Raw genomic sequence first — 27,210 nt, 5'->3', positions numbered from 1 at the left:
GGGATGGTATTGGGCAGGTGATGAGCGGCACCTGGTCTCCTCCAGACATGATGCTGCCACCACCATGCTTCACTGTAGGGATGGTATTGGGCAGGTGATGAGCGGCGCCTGGTCTCCCCCAGACATGATGCTGCCACCACCATGCTTCGCTGTAGGGATGGTATTGGGCAGGTGATGAGCGGCACCTGGTCTCCTCCAGACATGATGCTGCCACCACCATGCTTCACTGTAGGGATGGTATTGGGCAGGAGATGAGCGGCACCTGGTCTCCTCCAGACATGATGCTGCCACCACCATGCTTCACTGTAGGGATGGTATTGGGCAGGTGATGAGCGGCACCTGGTTTCCTCCAGACATGATGCTGCCCCCACCATGCTTCACTGTAGGGATGGTATTGGGCAGGTGATGAGCGGCGCCTGGTCTCCTCAAGACATGATGCTGCCACCACCATGCTTCGCTGTAGGGATAGTATTGGGCAGGTGATGAGCGGCGCCTGGTCTCCCCCAGACATGATGCTGCCACCACCATGCTTCGCTGTAGGGATGGTATTGGGCAGGAGATGAGCGGCGCCTGGTCTCCTCCAGACATGATGCTGCCACCACCATGCTTCACTGTAGGGATGGTATTGGGCAGGTGATGAGCGGCGCCTGGTCTTCTCCAGACATGATGCTGCCCCCACCATGCTTCACTGTAGGGATGGTATTGGGCAGGTGATGAGCGGCGCCTGGTCTTCTCCAGACATGATGCTGCCCCCACCATGCTTCACTGTAGGGATGGTATTGGGCAGGTGATGAGTGGCGCCTGGTCTCCTCCAGACATTATGCTGCCCCCACCATGCTTCACTGTAGGGATGGTATTGGGCAGGTGATGAGCGGCACCTGGTTTCCTCCAGACATGATGCTGCCCCCACCATGCTTCACTGTAGGGATGGTATTGGGCAGGTGATGAGCGGCGCCTGGTCTCCTCAAGACATGATGCTGCCACCACCATGCTTCACTGTAGAGATGGTATTGGGCAGATGATGAGCGGCACCTGGTCTCCTCCAGACATGATGCTGCCACCACCATGCTTCACTGTAGGGATGGTATTGGGCAGGTGATGAGCGGCGCCTGGTTTCCTCCAGACATGATGCTGCCCCCACCATGCTTCACTGTAGGGATGGTATTGGGCAGGTGATGAGCGGCGCCTGGTTTCCTCCAGACATGATGCTGCCCCCACCATGCTTCACTGTAGGGATGGTATTGGGCAGGTGATGAGCGGCGCCTGGTCTCCTCAAGACATGATGCTGCCACCACCATGCTTCACTGTAGGGATGGTATTGGGCAGGTGATGAGCGGCGCCTGGTCTCCTCCAGACATCTGCACACAGGATCTCTGGAGCTTGGCCAGAGGGGCCATTGGGTTCTTGGTCTCCTCTCTTACCATGGCCCTTCTACTTAGTTTAGGGGCGGCAGCTCTAGGAAGAGTCCTGGTTCTTCTTCCATATAAGAATTATGGAGACCTCTGTGCTCCTGGGAACTTTCAGTGCAGCAGAAATGTCTCTGCGCCCTTCTCCAGATCTGAGCCTCCGCACAATCCTGTCTCTGAGCTCTACAGGCAGTTCTCTCCTCCTTGTGGCTTGGTTTTTGCTCTGATGCATTGTCAGCTGTGAGATCTTATATAGACAGGGCGGTGTCTTCCCAAATCATGGTCAATACCTGAATTTACCGCAGGTGACTCCAATCAAGATGTAGAACATCTCAGAGATGATCCTGAGAAATGGAGGCCCCAGAGCAAAATGTCAAGTGTCAGAGCAAAGGGGCTGAAGACTTATGTCCCGAGTAAAGGGGCTGAAGACTTATGTCCCGAGTAAAGGGGCTGAAGACTTATGTCCCGAGTAAAGGGGCTGAAGACTTATGTCCCGAGTAAAGGGGCTGAAGACTTATGTCCATGCAGTTTTTGTCTTTCCTTCTGATTTCTCACTGATGGCACGAGGAGCGATAGAGCAGAATGTGCGGACAGTGGGGGGGGTGAGGACTTTCCGGATGCACTGTTTATAGGTTGTATAATGGTCGGACCGTCCTGGGACACGTCCAGACACCAGTGACTGGCAGCCATTAATCCCAGTGATGTTCCCTTCTACTGCCTTCTTGCAGACGGCTGCGGGGCTCTTCGGGGCGGTCATCCAGCTTTTGGAGGCGCCGCTGCTCTCCTCCGCTCAGTGAGGGCAGGTGTCAGCGCCCCCTGAGCCACACTTTCCAGGTCATGGGCCTATTATCCACATTCGGATGGCTGGCTGTAAGTGGACCCATCTGCGGTTTTCTGTTAACCCTTTCGGCTGCCGATCCCATAACATGAGACCTCCCAACAAGACGAGAACCCCGCACATTAACCCCTTCTCTTCATGAACAGTGACCATGATACCATCTAGTCATGTGCCTGAAGAAGAAACGGATTCCCAGAAACGCGGCGCCCATTATCTACAGTATATTCCCTTTATAAACCTTTCCCCAGTTTTATGGCAGCGTCCCCGGCAGTACAAGATGACGTCACACCCGGCAGTACACGATGACGTCACACCCGGCAGTACACGATGACGTCACACCCGGCAGTACACGATGACGTCACACCCGGCAGTACACGATGACGTCCCACCCGGCAGTACACGATGACGTCCCACCCGGCAGTACACGATGACGTCCCACCCGGCAGTACACGATGACGTCACACCCGGCAGTACACGATGACGTCACACCCGGCAGTACACGATGACGTCACACCCGGCAGTACACGACGACGTCACACCCGGCAGTACACGACGACGTCACACCCGGCAGTACACGACGACGTCACACCCGGCAGTACACGACGACGTCACACCCGGCAGTACACGACGACGTCACACCCGGCAGTACACGATGACGTCCCACCCGGCAGTACACGATGACGTCCCACCCGGCAGTACACGATGACGTCCCACCCGGCAGTACACGATGACGTCCCACCCGGCAGTAGACGATGACGTCCCACCCGGCAGTACACGATGACGTCCCACCCGGCAGTACACGACGACGTCACACCCGGCAGTACACGATGACGTCCCACCCGGCAGTACACGATGACGTCCCACCCGGCAGTACACGATGACGTCCCACCCGGCAGTACACGATGACGTCCCACCCGGCAGTACACGATGACGTCCCACCCGGCAGTACACGATGACGTCACACCCGGCAGTACACGACGACGTCACACCCGGCAGCACACGACCACGTCACACCCGGCAGCACACGACCACGTCACACCCGGCTCATACACTCACATACTGGGCGCCCTTCATCTCACCTGGCGTGATGACTACCACTCCTATCATCTGCCAGGCATTTCCACTTTGCTTCCCCTAAGACTCAAATCACCTTGTGTTTCACCTTCAGAAAACGAGGCCGATGTCCTCCAGCCTCCGGACCGCGCCATATGCCGTTATACGGTCCATCTGCTGCTTCCTCCCGGCGTCCATCATCAGCGCCCACCCTGCCAGGACCGGGGGCAGACGCCGAGTGACTACTCCCTGCACTATACGTCCGCAAGCAGATACACACAGCTGTGGAGCATGTGGCCCCCACAGACTGTGGCCTCTCTCATCAACACCCTCTCAGAGTGACACCACGGGCAGATAGAAAGCCAGTGTACGTGGCAGTCAGACCCCAGTATATAGGGGTGCAGACGTGGCTGTCAGACCCCAGTATATAGACGGTTGTATATAGCGGTACAGACGCGGCTGTCAGACCCCAGTATATAGACGGTTGTATATAGGGGTGCAGACGCGGCTGTCAGACCCCAGTATATAGACGGTTGTATATAGGGGTACAGATGTGGCGGTCAGACCCCAGTATATAGACGGTTGTATATAGGGGTACAGACGCGGCTGTCAGACCCCAGTATATAGACGGTTGTATATAGGGGTACAGACGCGGCTGTCAGACCCCAGTATATAGACGGTTGTATATAGCGGTGCAGACGTGGCGGTCAGACCCCAGTATATAGACGGTTGTATATAGCGGTGCAGACACGGCTGTCAGACCCCAGTATATAGACTGTTGTATATAGCGGTGCAGACGCGGCTGTCAGACCCCAGTATATAGACGGTTGTATATAGCGGTGCAGACGCGGCTGTCAGACCCCAGTATATAGACTGTTGTATATAGCGGTGCAGACGCGGCTGTCAGACCCCAGTATATAGACGGTTGTATATAGCGGTGCAGACGCGGCTGTCAGACCCCAGTATATAGCCGGTTGTATATAGCGGTGCAGACGCGGCTGTCAGACCCCAGTATATAGCCGGTTGTATATAGCGGTGCAGACGCGGCTGTCAGACCCCAGTATATAGACGGTTGTATATAGCGGTGCAGACGCGGCTGTCAGACCCCAGTATATAGACGGTTGTATATAGCGGTGCAGACGCGGCTGTCAGACCCCAGTATATAGACGGTTGTATATAGCGGTGCAGACGCGGCTGTCAGACCCCGGTATATAGACGGTTGTATATAGCGGTGCAGACGCGGCTGTCAGACCCCAGTATATAGACGGTTGTATATAGCGGTGCAGACGCGGCTGTCAGACCCCAGTATATAGCCGGTTGTATATAGCGGTGCAGACGCGGCTGTCAGACCCCAGTATATAGACGGTTGTATATAGCGGTGCAGACACGGCTGTCAGACCCCAGTATATAGCCGGTTGTATATAGCTGTGCAGACGCGGCTGTCAGACCCCAGTATATAGGGGTGCAGACGCGGCTGTCAGACCCCAGTATATAGACGGTTGTATATAGCTGTGCAGACGCGGCTGTCAGACCCCAGTATATAGGGGTGCAGACGCGGCTGTCAGACCCCAGTATATAGACGGTTGTATATAGCTGTGCAGACGCGGCTGTCAGACCCCAGTATATAGGGGTGCAGACGCGGCTGTCAGACCCCAGTATATAGCCAGTTGTATATAGCGGTGCAGACACGGCTGTCAGACCCCAGTATATAGACGGTTGTATATAGCGGTGCAGACGCGGCTGTCAGACCCCAGTATATAGCCAGTTGTATATAGCGGTGCAGACGCGGCTGTCAGACCCCAGTATATAGCCGGTTGTATATAGCGGTGCAGACGCGGCTGTCAGACCCCAGTATATAGACGGTTGTATATAGGGGTACAGACGCGGCTGTCAGACCCCAGTATATAGGGGTGCAGACGCGGCTGTCAGACCCCAGTATATGACGGTTGTATATAGGGGTGCAGACGCGGCTGTCAGACCCCAGTATATAGACGGTTGTATATAGCGGTGCAGACGCAGCTGTCAGACCCCAGTATATAGACTGTTGTATATAGGGGTGCAGACGCGGCTGTCAGACCCCAGTATATAGACGGTTGTATATAGCGGTGCAGACGCGGCTGTCAGACCCCAGTATATGACGGTTGTATATAGGGGTACAGACGCGGCTGTCAGACCCCAGTATATAGACGGTTGTATATAGGGGTGCAGACGCGGCTGTCAGACCCCAGTATATAGACGGTTGTATATAGCGGTGCAGACGCGGCTGTCAGACCCCAGTATATGACGGTTGTATATAGGGGTACAGACGCGGCTGTCAGACCCCAGTATATAGCCGGTTGTATATAGCGGTGCAGACGCGGCTGTCAGACCCCAGTATATAGCCAGTTGTATATAGCGGTGCAGACGCGGCTGTCAGACCCCAGTATATAGCCGGTTGTATATAGCGGTGCAGACGCGGCTGTCAGACCCCAGTATATAGACGGTTGTATATAGGGGTACAGACGCGGCTGTCAGACCCCAGTATATGACGGTTGTATATAGGGGTGCAGACGCGGCTGTCAGACCCCAGTATATAGACGGTTGTATATAGCGGTGCAGACGCAGCTGTCAGACCCCAGTATATAGACTGTTGTATATAGGGGTGCAGACGCGGCTGTCAGACCCCAGTATATACTGTAGACGGTTGTATATAGCGGTGCAGACGCGGCTGTCAGACCCCAGTATATGACGGTTGTATATAGGGGTACAGACGCGGCTGTCAGACCCCAGTATATAGCCGGTTGTATATAGCGGTGCAGACGCGGCTGTCAGACCCCAGTATATAGCCGGTTGTATATAGCGGTGCAGACGCGGCTGTCAGACCCCAGTATATAGACGGTTGTATATAGCGGTGCAGACGCAGCTGTCAGACCCCAGTATATAGACGGTTGTATATAGCGGTGCAGACGCGGCTGTCAGACCCCAGTATATAGACGGTTGTATATAGCGGTGCAGACGCGGCTGTCAGACCCCAGTATATACTGTAGACGGTTGTATATAGCGGTGCAGACGCGGCTGTCAGACCCCAGTATATAGCCGGTTGTATATAGCGGTGCAGACGCGGCTGTCAGACCCCAGTATATAGCCGGTTGTATATAGCGGTGCAGACGCGGCTGTCAGACCCCAGTATATAGACGGTTGTATATAGCGGTGCAGACGCAGCTGTCAGACCCCAGTATATAGACGGTTGTACATAGCGGTGCAGACGCGGCTGTCAGACCCCAGTATATAGACGGTTGTATATAGCGGTGCAGACGCGGCTGTCAGACCCCAATATATAGCCGGTTGTATATAGCGGTGCAGACGCGGCTGTCAGACCCCAGTATATAGACGGTTGTATATAGCGGTGCAGACGCGGCTGTCAGACCCCAGTATATAGACGGTTGTATATAGCGGTGCAGACGCGGCTGTCAGACCCCAGTATATACTGTAGACGGTTGTATATAGCGGTGCAGACGCGGCTGTCAGACCCCAGTATATAGCCGGTTGTATATAGCGGTGCAGACGCGGCTGTCAGACCCCAGTATATAGCCGGTTGTATATAGCGGTGCAGACGCGGCTGTCAGACCCCGGTATATAGACGGTTGTATATAGCGGTGCAGACACGGCTGTCAGACCCCGGTATATAGACGGTTGTATATAGCTGTGCAGACGCGGCTGTCAGACCCCAGTATATAGGGGTGCAGACGCGGCTGTCAGACCCCAGTATATAGACGGTTGTATATAGCTGTGCAGACGCGGCTGTCAGACCCCAGTATATAGGGGTGCAGACGCGGCTGTCAGACCCCAGTATATAGACGGTTGTATATAGCTGTGCAGACGCGGCTGTCAGACCCCAGTATATAGACGGTTGTATATAGCGGTGCAGACGCGGCTGTCAGACCCCAGTATATAGACGGTTGTATATAGGGGTGCAGACGCGGCTGTCAGACCCCAGTATATAGCCAGTTGTATATAGCGGTGCAGACACGGCTGTCAGACCCCAGTATATAGCCGGTTGTATATAGCGGTGCAGACGCGGCTGTCAGACCCCAGTATATAGACGGTTGTATATAGCGGTGCAGACGCGGCTGTCAGACCCCAGTATATAGACGGTTGTATATAGCGGTGCAGACGTGGCGGTCAGACCCCAGTATAGACGGTTGTATATAGCGGTGCAGACGCGGCTGTCAGACCCCAGTATATAGACTGTTGTATATAGGGGTGCAGACGCGGCTGTCAGACCCCAGTATATAGACTGTTGTATATAGCGGTGCAGACGCGGCTGTCAGACCCCAGTATATAGACGGTTGTATATAGCGGTGCAGACGCGGCTGTCAGACCCCAGTATATAGACGGTTGTATATAGCGGTGCAGACGCGGCTGTCAGACCCCAGTATAGACGGTTGTATATAGCGGTGCAGACGCGGCTGTCAGACCCCGGTATATAGCCGGTTGTATATAGGGGTGCAGACGCGGCTGTCAGACCCTGGCTCTATCACAGCAGTGATCTCTCACCTCTATCATGGCAGTGACCTCACAGCTCGTACTGACCCTGGCTCTATCACAGCAGTGACCTCACAGCTCGTACTGACCCTGGCTCTATCACAGCAGTGACCCCACAGCTCGTACTGACCCTGGCTCTATCACAGCAGTGACCTCACAGCTCGTACTGACCCTGGCTCTATCACAGCAGTGACCCCACAGCTCGTACTGACCCTGGCTCTATCACAGCAGTGACCCCACAGCTCGTACTGACCCTGGCTCTATCACAGCAGTGACCCCACAGCTCGTACTGACCCTGGCTCTATCATAGCAGTGACCTCACAGCTCGTACTGACCCTGGCTCTATCACAGCAGTGACCCCACAGCTCGTACTGACCCTGGCTCTATCACAGCAGTGACCTCAAAGCTTGTACTGACCCTGGCTCTATCACAGCAGTGACCTCACAGCTCGTACTGACCCTGGCTCTATCACAGCAGTGACCCCACAGCTCGTACTGACCCTGGCTCTATCACAGCAGTGACCCCACAGCTCGTACTGACCCTGGCTCTATCACAGCAGTGACCCCACAGCTCGTACTGACCCTGGCTCTATCACAGCAGTGACCCCACAGCTCGTACTGACCCTGGCTCTATCACAGCAGTGACCCCACAGCTCGTACTGACCCTGGCTCTATCACAGCAGTGACCTCACAGCTCGTACTGACCCTGGCTCTATCACAGCAGTGACCCCACAGCTCGTACTGACCCTGGCTCTATCACAGCAGTGACCCCTCACCTCTATCATAGCAGTGACCTCACAGCTCGTACTGACCCTGGCTCTATCACAGCAGTGACCCCACAGCTCGTACTGACCCTGGCTCTATCACAGCAGTGACCCCACAGCTTGTACTGACCCTGGCTCTATCACAGCAATGACCCCCGGCGCTAACCCCGATATTCGGGGTAATAAACATCCTGCGTGTGCGTATTGAGCCTCATTCACACAGTCAGTGCTCGGTCAGTGGAGGCTCCAGTCCTGGTTTTGGTTCAAAATCACTGATGGAAATCACTGACCAAACACTGATGTGTGACTGAGGGCTCACCGTGTGACGCTGGGGTCAGCGCCCTTTCTACTCCCCCCACCCAAGGCCATGATCCGGTTCCCACCCTACGCCTGTCTCTAAATATCCTGGCCAGGTGACTACTTAGGGGCCCCACTGGTATCTGGGGCCCGGGCAGCTGCCTCCGAACAACACCCCCGCCCAGGTACAACATGAGTGATCCACTAGATTCCTGTGATCTGTGTACATCTCCTGGATGCCCCCGTACCCCTATGACATAATCGATGACATCACAGAGTTCTGCAGCAGCTGCAATACAGACGGACGGACGTGCACTGACAACTGTGGGGCCGAATGGAGAAAGAGCCTGGCTCCGGTAGTCAGGGCCCAGTGAAGGGGTTAAGGTCAGCAGCAGAATCCTCGCCCGGCGTCCACAGGAAACGTCCTGGGCTTCAGACGAGGTCTGGGGCTGGAGATAGCGGCACCGGCCGCGTCATGGCGCAAATCTCATTGTGTCACATCCATGAATGACGAGAGAGCAGCTCGTGTGCGTCCAGGGCGCGGCCGCCTCACACTTATCTCGACACGCTGCAGATCTGTGAATGGGGGTCATCTGCCGTGTGCGATAAGGAGAGCACCACGGACAAGGAGGAAGCCTGAACGCCACGCACTACAGAGGGGCAAAGAACACACTCGCCACGGGCGGGGAAGCCTCCCACACTCGCCACGGGCGGGGAAGCCTCCCACACACACTTGCCACGGGCGGGGAAGCCTCACACACACACACTCGCCACGGGCGGGGAAGCCTCACACACACACACTCGCCACGGGCGGGGAAGCCTCACACACACACACACTCGCCACGGGCGAGGAAGCCTCCCACACACACACTCGCCACGTGCGGGGAAGCCTCCCACACACACACACTCGCCACGGGCGAGGAAGCCTCCCACACACACACTCGCCACGGGCGAGGAAGCCTCCCACACACACACTCGCCACGGGCGAGGAAGCCTCCCACACACACACTCGCCACGGGCGAGGAAGCCTCCCACACACACACACTCGCCACGGGCGAGGAAGCCTCCCACACACACACTCGCCACGGGCGAGGAAGCCTCACACACACACACACTCGCCACGGGCGAGGAAGCCTCACACACACACTCGCCACGGGCGAGGAAGCCTCACACACACACACTCGCCACGGGCGAGGAAGCCTCACACACACACACTCGCCACGGGCGAGGAAGCCTCACACACACACACTCGCCACGGGCGAGGAAGCCTCACACACACACACTCGCCACGGGCGAGGAAGCCTCACACACACACACACTCGCCACGGGCGAGGAAGCCTCACACACACACACACACTCGCCACGGGCGAGGAAGCCTCACACACACACTCGCCACGGGCGAGGAAGCCTCACACACACACACTCGCCACGGGCGAGGAAGCCTCACACACACACACTCGCCACGGGCGAGGAAGCCTCACACACACACACTCGCCACGGGCGAGGAAGCCTCACACACACACACTCGCCACGGGCGAGGAAGCCTCACACACACACTCGCCACGGGCGGGGAAGCCTCACACACACACACTCGCCACGGGCAGGGAAGCCTCACACACACACACTCGCCACGGGCGAGGAAGCCTCACACACACACACTCGCCACGGGCAAGGAAGCCTCACACACACACTCGCCACGGGCGAGGAAGCCTCACACACACACTCGCCACGGGCGGGGAAGCCTCACACACACACACTCGCCACGGGCGAGGAAGCCTCACACACACTCGCCACGGGCGGGGAAGCCTCACACACACTCGCCATAGGCGAGGACGCCTTGTGTTTTGGTCAGATGTGTCACAGAATGTTACTGTGTATCACTAGATGGAATTCTTGGACAGTAATCTACTTTATTGAGTTTTTAGCAGACAATCCTATACCGTGATTATTGGTGGACGCCCAACAGCCGCGCGTCACATAAACCCACAAAGAGAGAAGAAAGGAAACATATTTATTAGAAAGAGAACTTAGAACAGCAGAACAGGAAGGGGGGGGGCAATGGTGAACACAACGGACACGACGAAGACGGTGGACACAACGGACACAATGGAGACGGTGGACACAATGGAGACGGTGAACACGATGGACACGACGAAGACGGTGGACACGACGAAGACGGTGGACACAACGGACACAATGGAGACGGTGGACACAACGGACACGGTGAACACGATGGACACGGTGCACACGACGCACACGGCAGAGCGTGTAGCTATGAGGATCAGACTGTCAATGAGCGGCACTTCTCTTTGGCCCTCGCCATGCATTATGTGACTGAATGTCTATAGGTGCCGTTAATTCTTATAAGGGTCGTGCTTCCGCGTGCGGTGCTGTCCCCTCACCTGTCACCCCTCACCCATCTATATACCGTACTATAGACGCCACCAGGGAAATACCCCCCCAGAACCCGCGCCTCCCCGAGGCTCTTACCAGCATGCCGTCAGCACACTTCTCAGCCATGTTGACGGGAAGAGGTGTCACACGTGTCCTCGCCGCTGGATCGCGCTGGAGAAGGTCGCAGCCGTCTGATCTCACTCCCGGAAATCTCCGAGCTGGAAAAAGACAAACAGCAGATTTATTACGAAGAAAGGAAACGCTGAGAATAAATTTGGGAAAGGCAGGTAAATAAGTCCCTGAAAAAGGGGACGCCAGGTGACAAGACAGGACCGCAGTCCCATGTAAATCAGGCTTCATCACTGTACTAGAACTGTCCTAAAACTAAATTGTGTTTCCATTCATTGCCATTTCCAAGATCTCTGCTTACTGTTAGTGAACAGAAAGAATCCATGGCTGAGGGTTTGTTACAGTGTATCAGTGTAGACAGCCCAGTAACAGCACAAATCAGCACCTTGGAGTCCAAATTGTTTTGTGCACAGGGAATATCTACACTGAAACATTGTAACAAACCCTCAACTGTGTGAGCAACAGGACTAAGTCAGGGAAGGTATTTTTATGTTTTGCTCCATTCACTGACAACAAGCAGAGAGTCCATTAAAAAGCGGCAGAAGTTTTTTATTACAGAGCCACAAAGGAGCCTGCGCCAGCCCCCTGGAGTAACAGTGAACGGGCGTGTTCCCCAAGATGTGAATATGGGGGGTCTCTGCTGCTGACCCCCCTTCTGTGTGTGCAAGAATCAGAATGATCACCCCCATCCTCCTAACCCTTCAAAAAGATGATTATAATGTAGATTACGCTGTGACATCAGGTGCAATACTGAGATACCCTCCAGACCCCAGTATATCCCCGCAGCGCCTCCCGCAGATCCTACAGATCCCTGCAGCGCCTCCCGCAGATCCTACAGATCCCTGCAGCGCCTCCCGCAGATCCTACAGATCCCCGCAGCGCCTCCCGCAGATCCCCGAAGAGCCTCCCGCGGAGCCGCCCGCAGATCCCCGCAGCGCCTCCCGCAGATCCTACAGATCCCCGCAGCTCCTCCCGCAGATCCTCCAGATCCCCGCAGCTCCTCCAGATCCCCGCAGCGCCTCCCGCAGATCCCCGCAGCTCCTTCTATACATCTCCACCTACAGATCCCCATCTCTCTCAGGTCTGGACTTGTATCTGCACAAAATCTTGAGGAATGTCCCAAAGGGGAATAAAAAGTGAAAGAATCTGAAGAGGCTGCCCGAGGAGCTGCCATGGCAAACGTCTCCTGCACTCCGAATCCACATCAGCACACAGAGGCTGCGAGGCATCAGGACCAGGCGGGGGGGGGGGGGGGGGCATCAAACATCAGGATCAGGCTGGGGGGGGGGGACATCAAACATCAGGACCAGGCATCAAACATCAGGATCAGGCTGGGGGGGGGGGCCATCAAACATCAGGACCAGGCTGTGGGGGGGGGGGGGGGGCATCAAACATCAGGACCAGGCTGTGGGGGGGGGGGGGGCGGCCATCAAACATCAGGACCAGGCTGTGGGGGGGGGCATCAAACATCAGGACCAGGCTGTGTGGGGGGGGGCATCAAACATCAGGACCAGGCTGTGTGGGGGGGGGCATCAAACATCAGGACCAGGCTGTGTGGGGGGGGGCATCAAACATCAGGACCAGGCTGTGTGGGGGGGGGGGGGGGCATCAAACATCAGGACCAGGCTGTGTGGGGGGGGGCATCAAACATCAGGACCAGGCTGTGTGGGGGGGGGGGCATCAAACATCAGGACCAGGCTGTGTGGGGGGGGGGGGGGCATCAAACATCAGGACCAGGCTGTGTGTGGGGGGGGCATCAAACATCAGGACCAGGCTGTGGGGGGGGGCGGCCATCAAACATCAGGACCAGGCTGTGGGGGGGGGGGCGGCCATCAAACATCAGGACCAGGCTGTGGGGGGGGGGCGGCCATCAAACATCAGGACCAGGCTGTGGGGGGGGGCATCAAACATCAGGACCAGGCTGGGGGGGGGGGGGGGGATCAAACATCAGGACCAGGCTGTGGGGGGGGCATCAAACATCAGGACCAGGCTGGGGGGTAGGTATAAATTATCAGGAGACCTCCAGAGGTGCAGCACCTAGAGGGCAGTTGCAGCAGAAATGCGCTTCCTTGTCATTTGAAGGGGTCTCATGGTCGGAGCCAAGAGACACAAGGACCCTGGAGCTGCTGGACACACAGACTGCGGGAAAAGAACTGGACACAGATCAAGCACAACGACCGCCGCCGCCCGGGGCAGGAGGGATTATAGAAGAAGAAGAAGAAGAAAGTCCCTTTATTGTCCCTCAGGGGGGACATTTTGGCCTAAGAGCAGCAATCACATCCACAACAGGAGCAAAATAAGAGTAAAAAGAAATGAAACAGTAAAATACAAGAAAAACATAACACAGAATTTACTTCAAAAAACACTACTGGGTTTCTGGTACCAGTGGTGGTTATAAATCCTCCCCGCTGCTGGGAGGAGGACCTCCGATAGCGTTCCTTGGTGCAGTCACTGAAGGAGCCACCACGGAGTCCAAGAAGGTCTTTAGGAGGGTCCCCTCCACCTCAGTCTCCAGTCCAGGCTGTTGTCCAGGAACTCAGAAGAGTCCACCACCTCAATGTCCGTTCAGCAGAGCAGAGGGCCTGTGTCCGCGGAAATCCACCACCAGCTCCGTGGTTTTGGCCGCGTTGATCTGGAGCTGGTTCCGCTGACTCCAGTCCACAGAATCCAGTGTCCCCAGTCCGTACTCCGAGTCCTGAGAGTCATCAGAGAACTTCTGTAGGAGGCAGCCTGGGGAGTGGATGGAGAAGTCCGCCCGTACTGCCGATCAGCACAACCCTGAGACCTTCTGTCAGGTGGTCCAGCATCCAATGTGACCTGTGGTGGTCCACCTCTGCCATCTCCAGAAAGGACATTCCAGGACTGTGGGGGAGGGGGCATCGCCTGGAGAGGACGAGAGCCGCACCCCCCACTACAGTGAGGTAACACCACGCTCTGGGGCCCCACCTGCCATGGACCAAGTATAATACTGGTGTCTCATGTCGCAGAGGGGCTTCTTGGGCCCCTAGGACTCCAGGGCCCGGGAGCGAGTGCCGCCTCTACAGCCCGGGCATACTGACGTTTGTTAAAGGTGCGGTGCTCGGGAAAACGCTTCTCCGGCCTAGAATAAAAAGTTCTAGAACTTTCTAAAAGACAAAGTTTCAATCCCTCCCCACATTCAAGATCTCTGCTTCCTGTCAGTGAATAGGAGCTTTCATTGTTCACACCCATAGGCTGAAAACACATCTTCCTGCTTACAGAGCTCAGGGGTTGTGACAATGTGTGAGCGGAACTCATCCGCAACGCAAGTCTCTGTATCTGAAGGACCGCTCTAGATGCCGAACCAGCAGGGGGCGGCAGAGGGGGCCCCAGAGGAGGTGAGCAGAGGACGACTGGAGTCTGACGTCCACAATGAATCTTTTCTGCTGTCCGTGAATTGGTTTTCTAACGTCAGAAATGGAATTGCAGCTCTGGATGTGAATGGAGTATAAGACAGGATGCGACAGCAGAATCGTGAGTGCAGCTCTGTATGTGACTGGAGTATAAAACGTGACAGAACTCAGGATCAGTACAAGCAGTAAAGTAAAGCACACAGCCTGCGATATGCTGCAGCAGGATCCCACTCAGGCTGCGATATGCTGCAGCAGGATCCCAGTCAGGCTGCGATATGCTGCAGCAGGATCCCAGTCAGGCTGCAATATGCTGCAGAAATATCCCATGGGCAGATTTTGCTGCGGATTTTGGAGCCAAAGCCAGGAGTGGATTGTGAAGAAATGGCAGCTATAGAGGAAGACTTCATCCTGCAGGATCCAAAAACTGCCTGCGGTGTGCACAGCGCCAACGAGCCGCCCCAACAGCAGGACCTTCTGTAAAGTAACTGCAGGACCTTCTGTAAAGTAGCTGCAGGACCTTCTGTAAAGTAGCTGCAGGACCTTCTGTAAAGTAGCTGCAGGACCTTCTGTAAAGTAACTGCAGGACCTTCTGTAAAGTAACTGCAGGTCCTTCTGTAAAGTAACTGCAGGACCTTCTGTAAAGTAACTGCAGGACCTTCTGTAAAGTAACTGCAGGACCTTCTGTAAAGTAACTGCAGGACCTTCTGTAAAGTAGCTGCAGGACCTTCTGTAAAGTAGCTGCAGCCGCCGATGAGGAAATTCACTGCGAGAAAACCCAAAAATATCAACCTAACAAATCTGGGAAAAGGGAACAGGAACCAAAGCTCCGATGACAAAACAGTCACCAAGCTGGAATTGTCTGACCGTGATTATACCGCCGTCATAGTAAAGAGAGACTGCACTGACGAGGGGCCCGGAGGGTCCGAGTCATGAGGGGAGATTAGAAAAATGACATTTATTTAGTCTTGAGAAGAGACGTCTAAGGGGGAGATGATTAACCTGTACCAGTATATAAATGGGCCGTACAAAAAACCAGTGAAAAGCTGCTCCATGTAAAATGTGCTAAAAAAAACAAGAGGGCGCTGCCTCCGACTGGGGAGGAAAAAGCTTCTCTACTGTAAGAGCTGTGAATCTGTGGGATAGACACCTCCGGACGTGGTCACAGCAGGGACAGGGGACGGGTTTATACAAGGATTCTCTACTGTGAGAGCTGTGAATGTGTGGAATAGACACCTCAGGACGTGGTCACAGCAGGAACAGGGGACGGGTTTATACAAGGCTTCTTTACTGTGAGAGCTGTGAATCTGTGGAATAGACACCCCAGGAAGTGGTCACAGCAGGGACAGGGGACAGGTTTATACAAGGATTCTCTACTGTGAGAGCTGTGAATCTGTGGAATAGACACCACAGGACGTGGTCACAGCAGGAACAGGGGACGGGTTTATACAAGGCTTCTTTACTGTAAGAGCTGTGAATCTGTGGAGCAGTCACCTCCGGACGTGGTCACAGCAGGAACAGGGGACGGGTTTATACAAGGCTTCTTTACTGTAAGAGCTGTGAATCTGTGGAATAGACACCTCAGGACGTGGTCACAGCAGGAACAGGGGACAGGTTTATACAAGGCTTCTTTACTGTAAGAGCTGTGACTCTGTGGAGCAGTCACCTCCGGACGTGGTCACAGCAGGGACAGTGGACGGGTTATACAAGGATTCTCTACTGTAAGAGCTGTGACTCTGTGGAATAGTCACCTCCGGACGTGGTCACAGCAGGAACAGGGAACGGGTTTATACAAGGCTTCTTTACTGTAAGAGCTGTGAATCTGTGGAATAGACACCCCAGGACGTGGTCACAGCAGGGACAGGGGACAGGTTTATACAAGGATTCTCTACTGTGAGAGCTGTGAATCTGTGGAATAGACACCACAGGACGTGGTCACAGCAGGAACAGGGGACGGGTTTATACAAGGCTTCTTTACTGTAAGAGCTGTGAATCTGTGGAATAGACACCTCAGGACGTGGTCACAGCAGGGACAGTGGACAGGTTTATACAAGGCTTCTTTACTGTAAGAGCTGTGACTCTGTGGAATAGACACCACAGGGCGTGGTCACAGCAGGAACAGGGGACGGGTTTATACAAGGCTTCTTTACTGTAAGAGCTGTGAATCTGTGGAATAGACACCCCAGGACGTGGTCACAGCAGGGACAGGGGACAGGTTTATACAAGGCTTCTCTACTGTAAGAGCTGTGACTCTGTGGAGCAGTCACCTCCGTGGTCACAGCAGGGACAGTGGACGGGTTATACAAGGCTTCTTTACTGTAAGAGCTGTGACTCTGTGGAATAGACACCTCAGGACGTGGTCACAGCAGGGACAGGGGACGGGTTATACAAGGCTTCTTTACTGTGAGAGCTGTGACTCTGTGGAGCAGTCACCTCAGGACGTGGTCACAGCAGGGACAGTGGACGGGTTATACAAGGATTCTTTACTGTAAGAGCTGTGAATCTGTGAAGCAGTGTCCTCCGTGGTCACAGCAGGAACAGGGGACGGGTTATACAAGGCTTCTTTACTGTAAGAGCTGTGACTCTGTGGAATAGACACCTCAGGACGTGGTCACAGCAGGAACAGGGGACGGGTTTATACAAGGATTCTCTACTGTGAGAGCTGTGACTCTGTGGAGCAGTGTCCTCCGTGGTCACAGCAAGGACAGTGGACGGGTTTATACAAGGATTCTCTACTGTAAGAGCTGTGACTCTGTGGAGCAGTCACCTCCGGACGTGGTCACAGCAGGGACAGTGGACGGGTTATACAAGGCTTCTTTACTGTAAGAGCTGTGACTCTGTGGAATAGACACCTCAGGACGTGGTCACAGCAGGGACAGTGGACGGGTTATACAAGGCTTCTTTACTGTGAGAGCTGTGACTCTGTGGAGCAGTGTCCTCCGTGGTCACAGCAGGGACAGTGGACGGGTTATACAAGGATTCTTTACTGTAAGAGCTGTCACTCTGTGGAGCAGTGTCCTCCGTGGTCACAGCAGGGACAGTGGACGGGTTATACAAGGATTCTCTACTGTAAGAGCTGTGAATCTGTGAAGCAGTGTCCTCCGTGGTCACAGCAGGAACAGGGGACGGGTTATACAAGGCTTCTCTACTGTTAGAGCTGTGAATCTGTGGAGCAGTGTCCTCCGTGGTCACAGCAGGAACAGGGGACGGGTTATACAAGGCTTCTCTACTGTTAGAGCTGTGAATCTGTGGAGCAGTGTCCTCGGTGGTCACAGCAGGAACAGGGGACGGGTTATACAAGGCTTCTCTACTGTGAGAGCTGTGACTCTGTGGAATAGACACCTCAGGACGTGGTCACAGCAGGAACAGGGGACGGGTTATACAAGGCTTCTCTACTGTAAGAGCTGTGACTCTGTGGAGCAGTGTCCTCCGTGGTCACAGCAGGAACAGGGGACGGGTTATACAAGGATTCTCTACTGTAAGAGCGGTGACTCTGTGGAGCAGTGTCCTCCGTGGTCACAGCAGGGACAGTGGACGGGTTATACAAGGATTCTCTACTGTAAGAGCTGTGAATCTGTGGAGCAGTGTCCTCCGTGGTCACAGCAGGAACAGGGGACGGGTTATACAAGGATTCCTTACTGTAAGAGCTGTGACTCTGTGGAGCAGTGTCCGCCGTGGTCACAGCAGATACAGGGGACGGGTTATACAAGGATTCTCTACTGTAAGAGCTATGACTCTGTGGAGCAGTGTCCTCCGTGGTCACAGCAGGGACAGTGGACGGGTTATACAAGGATTCTCTACTGTAAGAGCGGTGACTCTGTGGAGCAGTGTCCTCCGTGGTCACAGCAGGAACAGGGGATGGTTTATACAAGGATTCTCTACTGTGAGAGCTGTGACTCTGTGGAGCAGTGTCCTCCGTGGTCACAGCAGGAACAGGGGACGGGTTATACAAGGATTCTCTACTGTGAGAGCTGTGAATCTGTGGAGCAGTGTCCTCCGTGGTCACAGCAGGAACAGTGGACGGGTTATACAAGGATTCTATACTGTAAGAGCTGTGACTCTGTAGAGCAGTGTCCGCCGTGGTCACAGCAGGGACAGTGGACGGGTTATACAAGGATTCTCTACTGTAAGAGCGGTGACTCTGTGGAGCAGTGTCCTCCGTGGTCACAGCAGGGACAGTGGACGGGTTATACAAGGATTCTCTACTGTAAAAGCTGTGAATCTGTGGAGCAGTGTCCTCCGTGGTCACAGCAGGAACAGTGGACGGGTTATACAAGGATTCCTTACTGTAAGAGCTGTGACTCTGTGGAGCAGTGTCCGCCGTGGTCACAGCAGATACAGGGGACGGGTTATACAAGGATTCTCTACTGTAAGAGCTATGACTCTGTGGAGCAGTGTCCTCCGTGGTCACAGCAGGGACAGTGGACGGGTTATACAAGGATTCTCTACTGTAAGAACGGTGACTCTGTGGAGCAGTGTCCTCCGTGGTCACAGCAGGAACAGGGGATGGTTTATACAAGGATTCTCTACTGTGAGAGCTGTGACTCTGTGGAGCAGTGTCCTCCGTGGTCACAGCAGGAACAGGGGACGGGTTATACAAGGATTCTCTACTGTGAGAGCTGTGAATCTGTGGAGCAGTGTCCTCCGTGGTCACAGCAGGAACAGTGGACGGGTTATACAAGGATTCTTTACTGTAAGAGCTGTGACTCTGTAGAGCAGTGTCCGCCGTGGTCACAGCAGGGACAGTGGACGGGTTATACAAGGATTCTCTACTGTAAGAGCGGTGACTCTGTGGAGCAGTGTCCGCCGTGGTCACAGCAGGGACAGTGGACGGGTTATACAAGGATTCTCTACTGTAAGAGCTGTGACTCTGTGGAGCAGTGTCCTCCGTGGTCACAGCAGGAACAGGGGACGGGTTATACAAGGATTCTTTACTGTAAGAGCTGTGACTCTGTGGAGCAGTGTCCTCCGTGGTCACAGCAGGAACAGGGGACGGTTTATACAAGGCTTCTCTACTGTAAGAGCGGTGACTCTGTGGAGCAGTGTCCGCCGTGGTCACAGCAGGGACAGTGGACGGGTTATACAAGGATTCTCTACTGTAAGAGCGGTGACTCTGTGGAGCAGTGTCTGCCGTGGTCACAGCAGGGACAGTGGACGGGTTATACAAGGCTTCTCTACTGTAAGAGCGGTGACTCTGTGGAGCAGTGTCCTCCGTGGTCACAGCAGGAACAGGGGACGGGTTAAAAAGGGTTTAGATCAATTCTTAAAAGTAAATGACATTAATGCTTCTGAAAACGTGTAGAAATCCGGGTCTCGCTCCCGTCTTTATTTCCACTGTAATAACGATGTGACTATAATATACGCCGCCGCGGTGTTTTATAACTTGTGCCCCTGAACGGCGTCCACACCCCACGTCTGCGCCGCTGACCCCAGTACTAACAATGTCCCGGTTGGCGGTGGCGACTTGCGCGATACCTGCCGATGGGATTCTGCAGTGAGGAATAAATATAAACTCTCGGTTCTGCAAGTTTGGGAACAAATTGTGTTTTTGCAGAGCGTTGCCATGGAAGCCACGATTCCTGCAGGACACAAAGCCCGAGCGATTCCCTCGCTGCAGTCAGCCCCCGCTCCGCCATTGTGTGAATGAGCCCTCATCGAGACGGCCCAATCTGCCGCACTTAACCATTTGTTTCCCAGGCACTGTATGCAGACCACATTGATGACTACACGCTTATCACGTGGCGGTTGATGACGTTTGTCCGCATATTTAGACTCTGCTCTGTCCGATCTCCGTAACTTGCTCGCCCCTTGACCAGAACCTGCGCCATTCTGCGGATCCAGCAAGATTGATCAGTAGTGATCAGTAAAAACGGAAGCCGTGACGTGAAGAAAAGCTGCCTACTGTGAGCCGGCGGCGTGCAGTGGTCGCACCGTACGCGCTGTGCATCATACGGAGTTGTGTTCTGCTGCTCGGCGGGTGTCGGACCCCGAGGTCCTGCCTCCGGTCTTCACATTTCTTTGTCATAGAAAACAGTGAAAAACGCGGCAAAGAGGAAATCGTCTCAGAACGCGACAACTTCCCCAAAATGGTAAAGTAGAAAGTGAAAACGAGAGCGGTCGCCCCGAGTCACCATGACGTGCAGGTGCCAGGCCGCGGTCACATGACGCATACGGCGGTAATCATGGAAGATCCCAGTATGTCGCCACATGGGAAAGCAGAGATGTAATTGGTCAATATTGCGGGCGGCTCGGGAGTCATCAGTAACGCTCCGGGGGTCACAGACCTCCACAAACAGCACCTGAAACCTCAGCCTCCTGGGCCCCCGGGATCTGAGCAGAGATCGCTCACCGTTTTCCGTCCATTTCCTGTGATTTCTCTTATTTAACGCTGCGGACGATCGATGGCACGGAGCCGCACTCTCAGCATGCGGCTCCGTGCTGCCCACACCCGTCATGTCACCGAGACGTTGCCCTCTAACAAGTACCCCCCAAATATGAAAAGCAAAATGTGCGCCAAATGAGCATACGGCGCCAGACACTATAAAGGGGTGCAAAAGACCAATGTAAAAGAAAAAACGGAAGGTGAAACAGAAGCCGCCGCATGTCCCCGACCTCCCCTGCCCCTCGCTCGTGAACCCAAGATATCCATCACGGTAAATACAGTCAGAAGCAAGCACCGCCACCTCCGCCTGGAAGATACAGCAGCGCATGACGGAAGCGCGGACAGCTGCCGAGCCACCGCCGAGGTTAACGGCTGAGCGGCTGATTAATTAGACCGTGGGATTTGCAGCTAATCAGAGGAGTCAGCGGATGCTTGGCGGGCAGCGCAGCTGCTTCCTCACATGCAACAGACATAACAAGACGATCCGGACGGATCAGCCCCCCCAAATACACAAACCCCTCAAACCACAGTGACAGGCGGCCAATCAGCTCTGAACCAGCTGGGCGCCAAATGCGGAAGGCCGGTCGCCAACCCCCAAATGCGGGAGGCCGGTCGCCAACCCCCAAATGCGGGAGGCCGGTCGCCAACCGCCAAATGCGGAAGGCCGGTCGCCAACCCCCAAATGCGGGAGGCCGGTCGCCAACCCCCAAATGCGGGAGGCCGGTCGCCAACCGCCAAATGCGGGAGGCCGGTCGCCAACCGCCAAATGCGGGAGGCCGGTCGCCAACCCCCAAATGCGGGAGGCCGGTCGCCAACCCCCAAATGCGGAAGGCCGGTCGCCAACCGCCAAATGCGGAAGGCCGGTCGCCAACCGCCAAATGCGGAAGGCCGGTCGCCAACCGCCAAATGCGGAAGGCCGGTCGCCAACCGCCAAATGCGGAAGGCCGGTCGCCAACCGCCAAATGCGGAAGGCCGGTCGCCAACCGCCAAATGCGGAAGGCCGGTCGCCAACCGCCAAATGCGGAAGGCCGGTCGCCAACCGCCAAATGCGGAAGGCCGGTCGCCAAGCCCTACATCAGGAAAGGCTATGAGGCTGCAGCATGAAGGGGCAGTGGCCCTGCTCCAATGTCCCCCGGAGCTGCAGATGGGACCTGGAGCGCAGCTGAAGGACGTCACTAAGTGCCACGGGCATTAAATCTCCTCAGCTGGGTCCTGCCCCCCACTGCGCCCACTCTGTGGAAACCACCAGATGCCGAGAAACCGATCACACAGAATAGACAAATATCACATGGAGGCGCCGACTGTCCCCCCAAATCTACTGCTGAGTGAAAGAAGGATTTGGTTTGTAGGGTTTCACCCCTCAGGAGCCTTGTACCCCAAGAAAGGGTTTGGGGGACAGCAGGGACTACACACATCCGCTCATATCTGGCCCCTGTCCTTGACTCCATGCTGAGGGTTCTACCTGCACTGACACATTGTAACATACCCTCAGCTGTGGGAGAGGTATTAGGTCAGGACAAGATTTCAGCCTCTGGATATAAACAAAAATGTTCCTGTTCACTGACAGCAAGCATAGATCCTGACAAGGGTGAAGAAATCCCAGAACTGTCCATTATATAAGGGCTCCTCACCAGGATATGCTCCGAAATAGTGTGGGCGATGGTTACCCTATACACTCACACGTGTACTGCCCAACCCCCACAGATATACACTACATACAAAATACACCTGCATACGTAGCATGATGTCATCCTGTAGTGTAATACAGTCGTGTCGTGCAGCGTGGTGTAGTCGTGCAGTGTAGTTGTGAGGTGCGGGGCAGTGCAATTGTGAGCTGCGGTGCAGTGTAGTGTAGTTGTGAGGTGCAGTGTAGTCGAGCGGTGCGCCGCAGTTTAGTGTAGTTGTCAGGTGCGGCGTGGCGTAGTTGTCAGCTGCGGCGTGGCGTAGTTGTCAGGTGCGGCGTGGCGTAGTTGTCAGGTGCGGCGTGGCGTAGTTGTCAGGTGCGGCGTGGCGTAGTTGTCAGGTGCGGCGTGGCGTAGTGTAGTTGGGAGGTGCAGTGTAGTGATGAGGTCCGGTGCAGTCGAGAGGAGAGGTGAGGTGCAGTGTAGTTGTGAGATGCAGTGTAGTGGTGCAGTCGGGAGGTGCGGTGCAGTCGGGAGGTGCGGTGCAGTCGGGAGGTGAGGTGCGGTGTAGTTGTGCGGTGCGGTGTAGTTGTGAGGTGGTGCAGTGTAGTTGTGCGGTGGTGCAGTGTAGTTGTGCGGTGGTGCAGTGTAGTTGTGCGGTGGTGCAGTGTAGTTGTGCGGTGGTGCAGTGTAGTTGTGCGGTGGTGCAGTGTAGTTGTGCGGTGGTGCAGTGTAGTTGTGCGGTGGTGCAGTGTAGTTGTGCGGTGGTGCAGTGTAGTTGTGCGGTGGTGCAGTGTAGTTGTGCGGTGGTGCAGTGTAGTTGTGCGGTGGTGCAGTGTAGTTGTGCGGTGGTGCAGTGTAGTTGTGCGGTGGTGCAGTGTAGTTGTGCGGTGGTGCAGTGTAGTTGTGCGGTGGTGCAGTGTAGTTGTGCGGTGGTGCTAGTTGTGAGGTGCAGTGTAGTGGGTGGTGCAGTGTAGTTGAGGTGCAGTGTAGTTGTAGTTGTGAGGTGCAGTGTAGTTGTGAGGTGCAGTGTAGTTGTGCGGTGCAGTGTAGTTGTGAGGTGCAGTGTAGTTGTGAGGTGCAGTGTAGTTGTGAGGTGCAGTGTAGTTGTGAGGTGCAGTGTAGTTGTGAGGTGCAGTGTAGTTGTAGTTGTGAGGTGCAGTGTAGTTGTAGTTGTGAGGTGCAGTGTAGTTGTGAGGTGCAGTGTAGTTGTGAGGTGCAGTGTAGTTGTGAGGTGGTGCGGCTCAGTGCAGTGTATGTCATCTTGTTGTGCGTACATCAGCTGCCACGTGTTGCACACTGCCTGTTGTGAGTGTCAGGCCCCGCCCCCTGCACATGGTATGCAAAGTAACACACAGACCAAACCCCCAGCACAGAGTAGAACACGGCACAGAGGCAAAGACCTAGAGCAGCCCTGAGAGACATCAGTGATCCTAACCCTCACAAACAAAGACCCCAAATAAAGGGGAGACCCCCCCCCCCCCCGACTGTGAGCACCAGACCCCGAACAAAGGGGAGACCCCCGACTGTGAGCACCAGACCACGAACACAGGGTAGACCCCCGACTGTGAGCACCAGACCCCAAATAAAAGGGAGACCCCCGACTGTGAGCACCAGACCCCCAAATAAAGTGGAGACCCCCGACTGTGCGCACCAGACCCCGAACAAGGGGAGACCCCCGACTGTGAGCACCAGACCCCGAACAAAGGGGAGACCCCCGACTGTGAGCACCAGACCCCCGAACAAAGGGGAGACCCCCGACTGTGAGCACCAGACCCCGAACATAGGGGAGACCCCCCGACTGTGAGCACCAGACCCCGAACATAGGGGAGACCCCCGACTGTGAGCACCAGACCCCGAACATAGGGGAGACCCCGCCTGTGAGCACCAGACCCGAACATAGGGGAGACCCCCGACGGTGAGCACCAGACCCCGAACATAGGGGAGACCCCCGACTGTGAGCACCAGACCCCGAACATAGGGGAGACCCCGACTGTGAGCACCAGACCCCGAACAAAGAGGAGACCCCCGACTGTGAGCACCAGACCCCAAATAAAGGGGAGACCCTCGACTGTGAGCACCAGACCCAAACAAAGGGAAGACCCCGACTTTTAGCACCAGAGACAAAATAGCAGACCTCCTGACAACTCCATATACCTCCACACCAACATTCTATATACCACCTGACTGACAGCACCATGTACCCCCCTACAGCACCATGTACCCCCCGACAGCTCCATGTACAACCCGACAGCACCATGTACAACCCGACAGCACCATGTACAACCCGACAGCACCATGTACAACCCGACAGCACCATGTACAACCCGACAGCACCATGTACAACCCGACAGCACCATGTACAACCCGACAGCACCATGTACAACCCGACAGCACCATGTACCCCCCGACAGCACCATGTACCCCCCGACAGCACCATGTACAACCCGACAGCACCATGTACCACCCGACAGCACCATGTACAACCCGACAGCTCCATGTACAACCCGACAGCACCATGTACCACCTGACAGCTCCATGTACAACCCGACAGCACCATGTACCACCTGACAGCTCCATGTACAACCCGACAGCTCCATGTACAACCCGACAGCTCCATGTACAACCCGACAGCTCCATGTACAACCCGACAGCACCATGTACCACCTGACAGCTCCATGTACAACCCGACAGCTCCATGTACAACCCGACAGCACCATGTACAACCAGACAGCACCATGTACCACCTGACAGCTCCATGTACAACCCGACAGCACCATGTACCACCTGACAGCTCCATGTACCACCTGACAGCTCCATGTACAACCCGACAGCACCATGTACCACCTGACAGCACCATGTACCACCTGACAGCTCCATGTACAACCCGACAGCACCATGTACCACCTCAATGATAAACGTGCAGGATAGAGAACGTGTCTATAGGGCCAGTACCGTATATCCCCCTGACAGTATTATTACTGCACGTGTGTACTGGGACCAGTGCCCTGCGGCATGCACACAGTGAATGAGATTCCTTACCATGCTGTGAGTGGCTCCTGGAAGCTGAGTGGTCTCCAGTGGCTTCGGGGGGCCCCTGGTCTGTAGCTCCTGCAGTCTGTGAGTGGCCCCTGGTCTGTAGCTCCTGCAGTCTGTGAGTGGCCCCTGGTCTGTAGCTCCTGCAGTCTGTGAGTGGCCCCTGGTCTGTAGCTCCTGCAGTCTGTGAGTGGCCCCTGGTCTGTAGCTCCTGCAGTCTGTGAGTGGCCCCTGGTCTGTAGCTCCGGCAGTCTGTGAGTGGCCCCTGGTCTGTAAGCTCCTGCTGATTCTGTGAGGGCCCTGGTCTGTAAGATCTGCTGTCTTGTGAGTGGCCCCTGGTCTGTAGCTCCTGCAGTCTGTGAGTGGCCCCCTGGTCTGTTAGCTCATGCTGTCTGTGAGTGGCCCCTGGTCTGTAGCTCCTGCTGTCTGTGAGTGGCCCCTGGTCTGTAGCTCCTGCTGTCTGTGAGTGGCCCCTGGTCTGTAGCTCCTGCTGTCTGTGAGTGGCCCCTGGTCTGTAGCTCCTGCTGTCTGTGAGTGGCCCCTGGTCTGTAGCTCCTGCTGTCTGTGAGTGGCCCCTGGTCTGTAGCTCCTGCTGTCTGTGAGTGGCCCCTGGTCTGTAGCTCCTGCAGTCTGTGAGTGGCCCCTGGTCTGTAGCTCCTGCTGTCTGTGAGTGGCCCCTGGTCTGTAGCTCCTGCTGTCTGTGAGTGGCCCCTGGTCTGTAGCTCCTGCAGTCTGTGAGTGGCCCCTGGTCTGTAGCTCCTGCAGTCTGTGAGTGGCCCCTGGTCTGTAGCTCCTGCAGTCTGTGAGTGGCCCCTGGTCTGTAGCTCCTGCTGTCTGTGAGTGGCCCCTGGTCTGTAGCTCCTGCTGTCTGTGAGTGGCCCCTGGTCTGTAGCTCCTGCAGTCTGTGAGTGGCCCCTGGTCTGTAGCTCCTGCAGTCTGTGAGTGGCCCCTGGTCTGTAGCTCCTGCAGTCTGTGAGTGGCCCCTGGTCTGTAGCTCCTGCTGTCTGTGAGTGGCCCCTGGTCTGTAGCTCCTGCTGTCTGTGAGTGGCCCCTGGTCTGTAGCTCCTGCTGTCTGTGAGTGGCCCCTGGTCTGTAGCTCCTGCTGTCTGTGAGTGGCCCCTGGTCTGTAGCTCCTGCTGTCTGTGAGTGGCCCCTGGTCTGTAGCTCCTGCTGTCTGTGAGTGGCCCCTGGTCTGTAGCTCCTGCTGTCTGTGAGTGGCCCCTGGTCTGTAGCTCCTGCAGTCTATGAGACTCCGGGGAGACGCTGCTCTCTCTAGAGTCCAACTGACATTGGGGGGGGGTTTCTTAAAGGCAAAGTTGCATCATTCTCGGCAGCTGTAGAGGGAGGGGAGGGGCCCGGCCCCTGCATCAGCTCCGCCTCCTGCTCACGGTGGAGATG

At 55.6% G+C, this 27,210-nt stretch overlaps 1 protein-coding gene across 2 annotated transcripts in view; it reads right to left on the bottom strand.

The window, feature by feature from the left end:
* Positions 1-26,049, bottom strand: part of SLC6A9 (solute carrier family 6 member 9) — an 83,263-nt gene extending 57,214 nt beyond the window's left edge. Inside the window, exons 1-2 of one of the 2 annotated variants that reach the window (XM_044274395.1) lie at positions 25,819-26,049; positions 11,372-11,493 (exon numbers count right to left, since the gene is read on the bottom strand). In XM_044274395.1, coding sequence (XP_044130330.1) covers positions 11,372-11,401 — 30 coding nt within the window. In that variant the 5' untranslated portion in view covers positions 11,402-11,493; positions 25,819-26,049. Of the gene's footprint in view, positions 1-11,371; positions 11,494-20,674; positions 20,805-25,818 lie in introns of those variants that run through there. The other variant, XM_044274396.1, reaches the window with a different exon arrangement.
* Positions 26,050-27,210: the final 1,161 nt, after the last annotated feature.

Source organism: Bufo gargarizans, unplaced genomic scaffold, assembly GCF_014858855.1.
Source record: "Bufo gargarizans isolate SCDJY-AF-19 unplaced genomic scaffold, ASM1485885v1 original_scaffold_1721_pilon, whole genome shotgun sequence".
Classification (NCBI taxonomy): Eukaryota; Metazoa; Chordata; class Amphibia; order Anura; family Bufonidae; genus Bufo; species Bufo gargarizans.
This window is presented reverse-complemented; position numbering and strand designations above follow the sequence as displayed.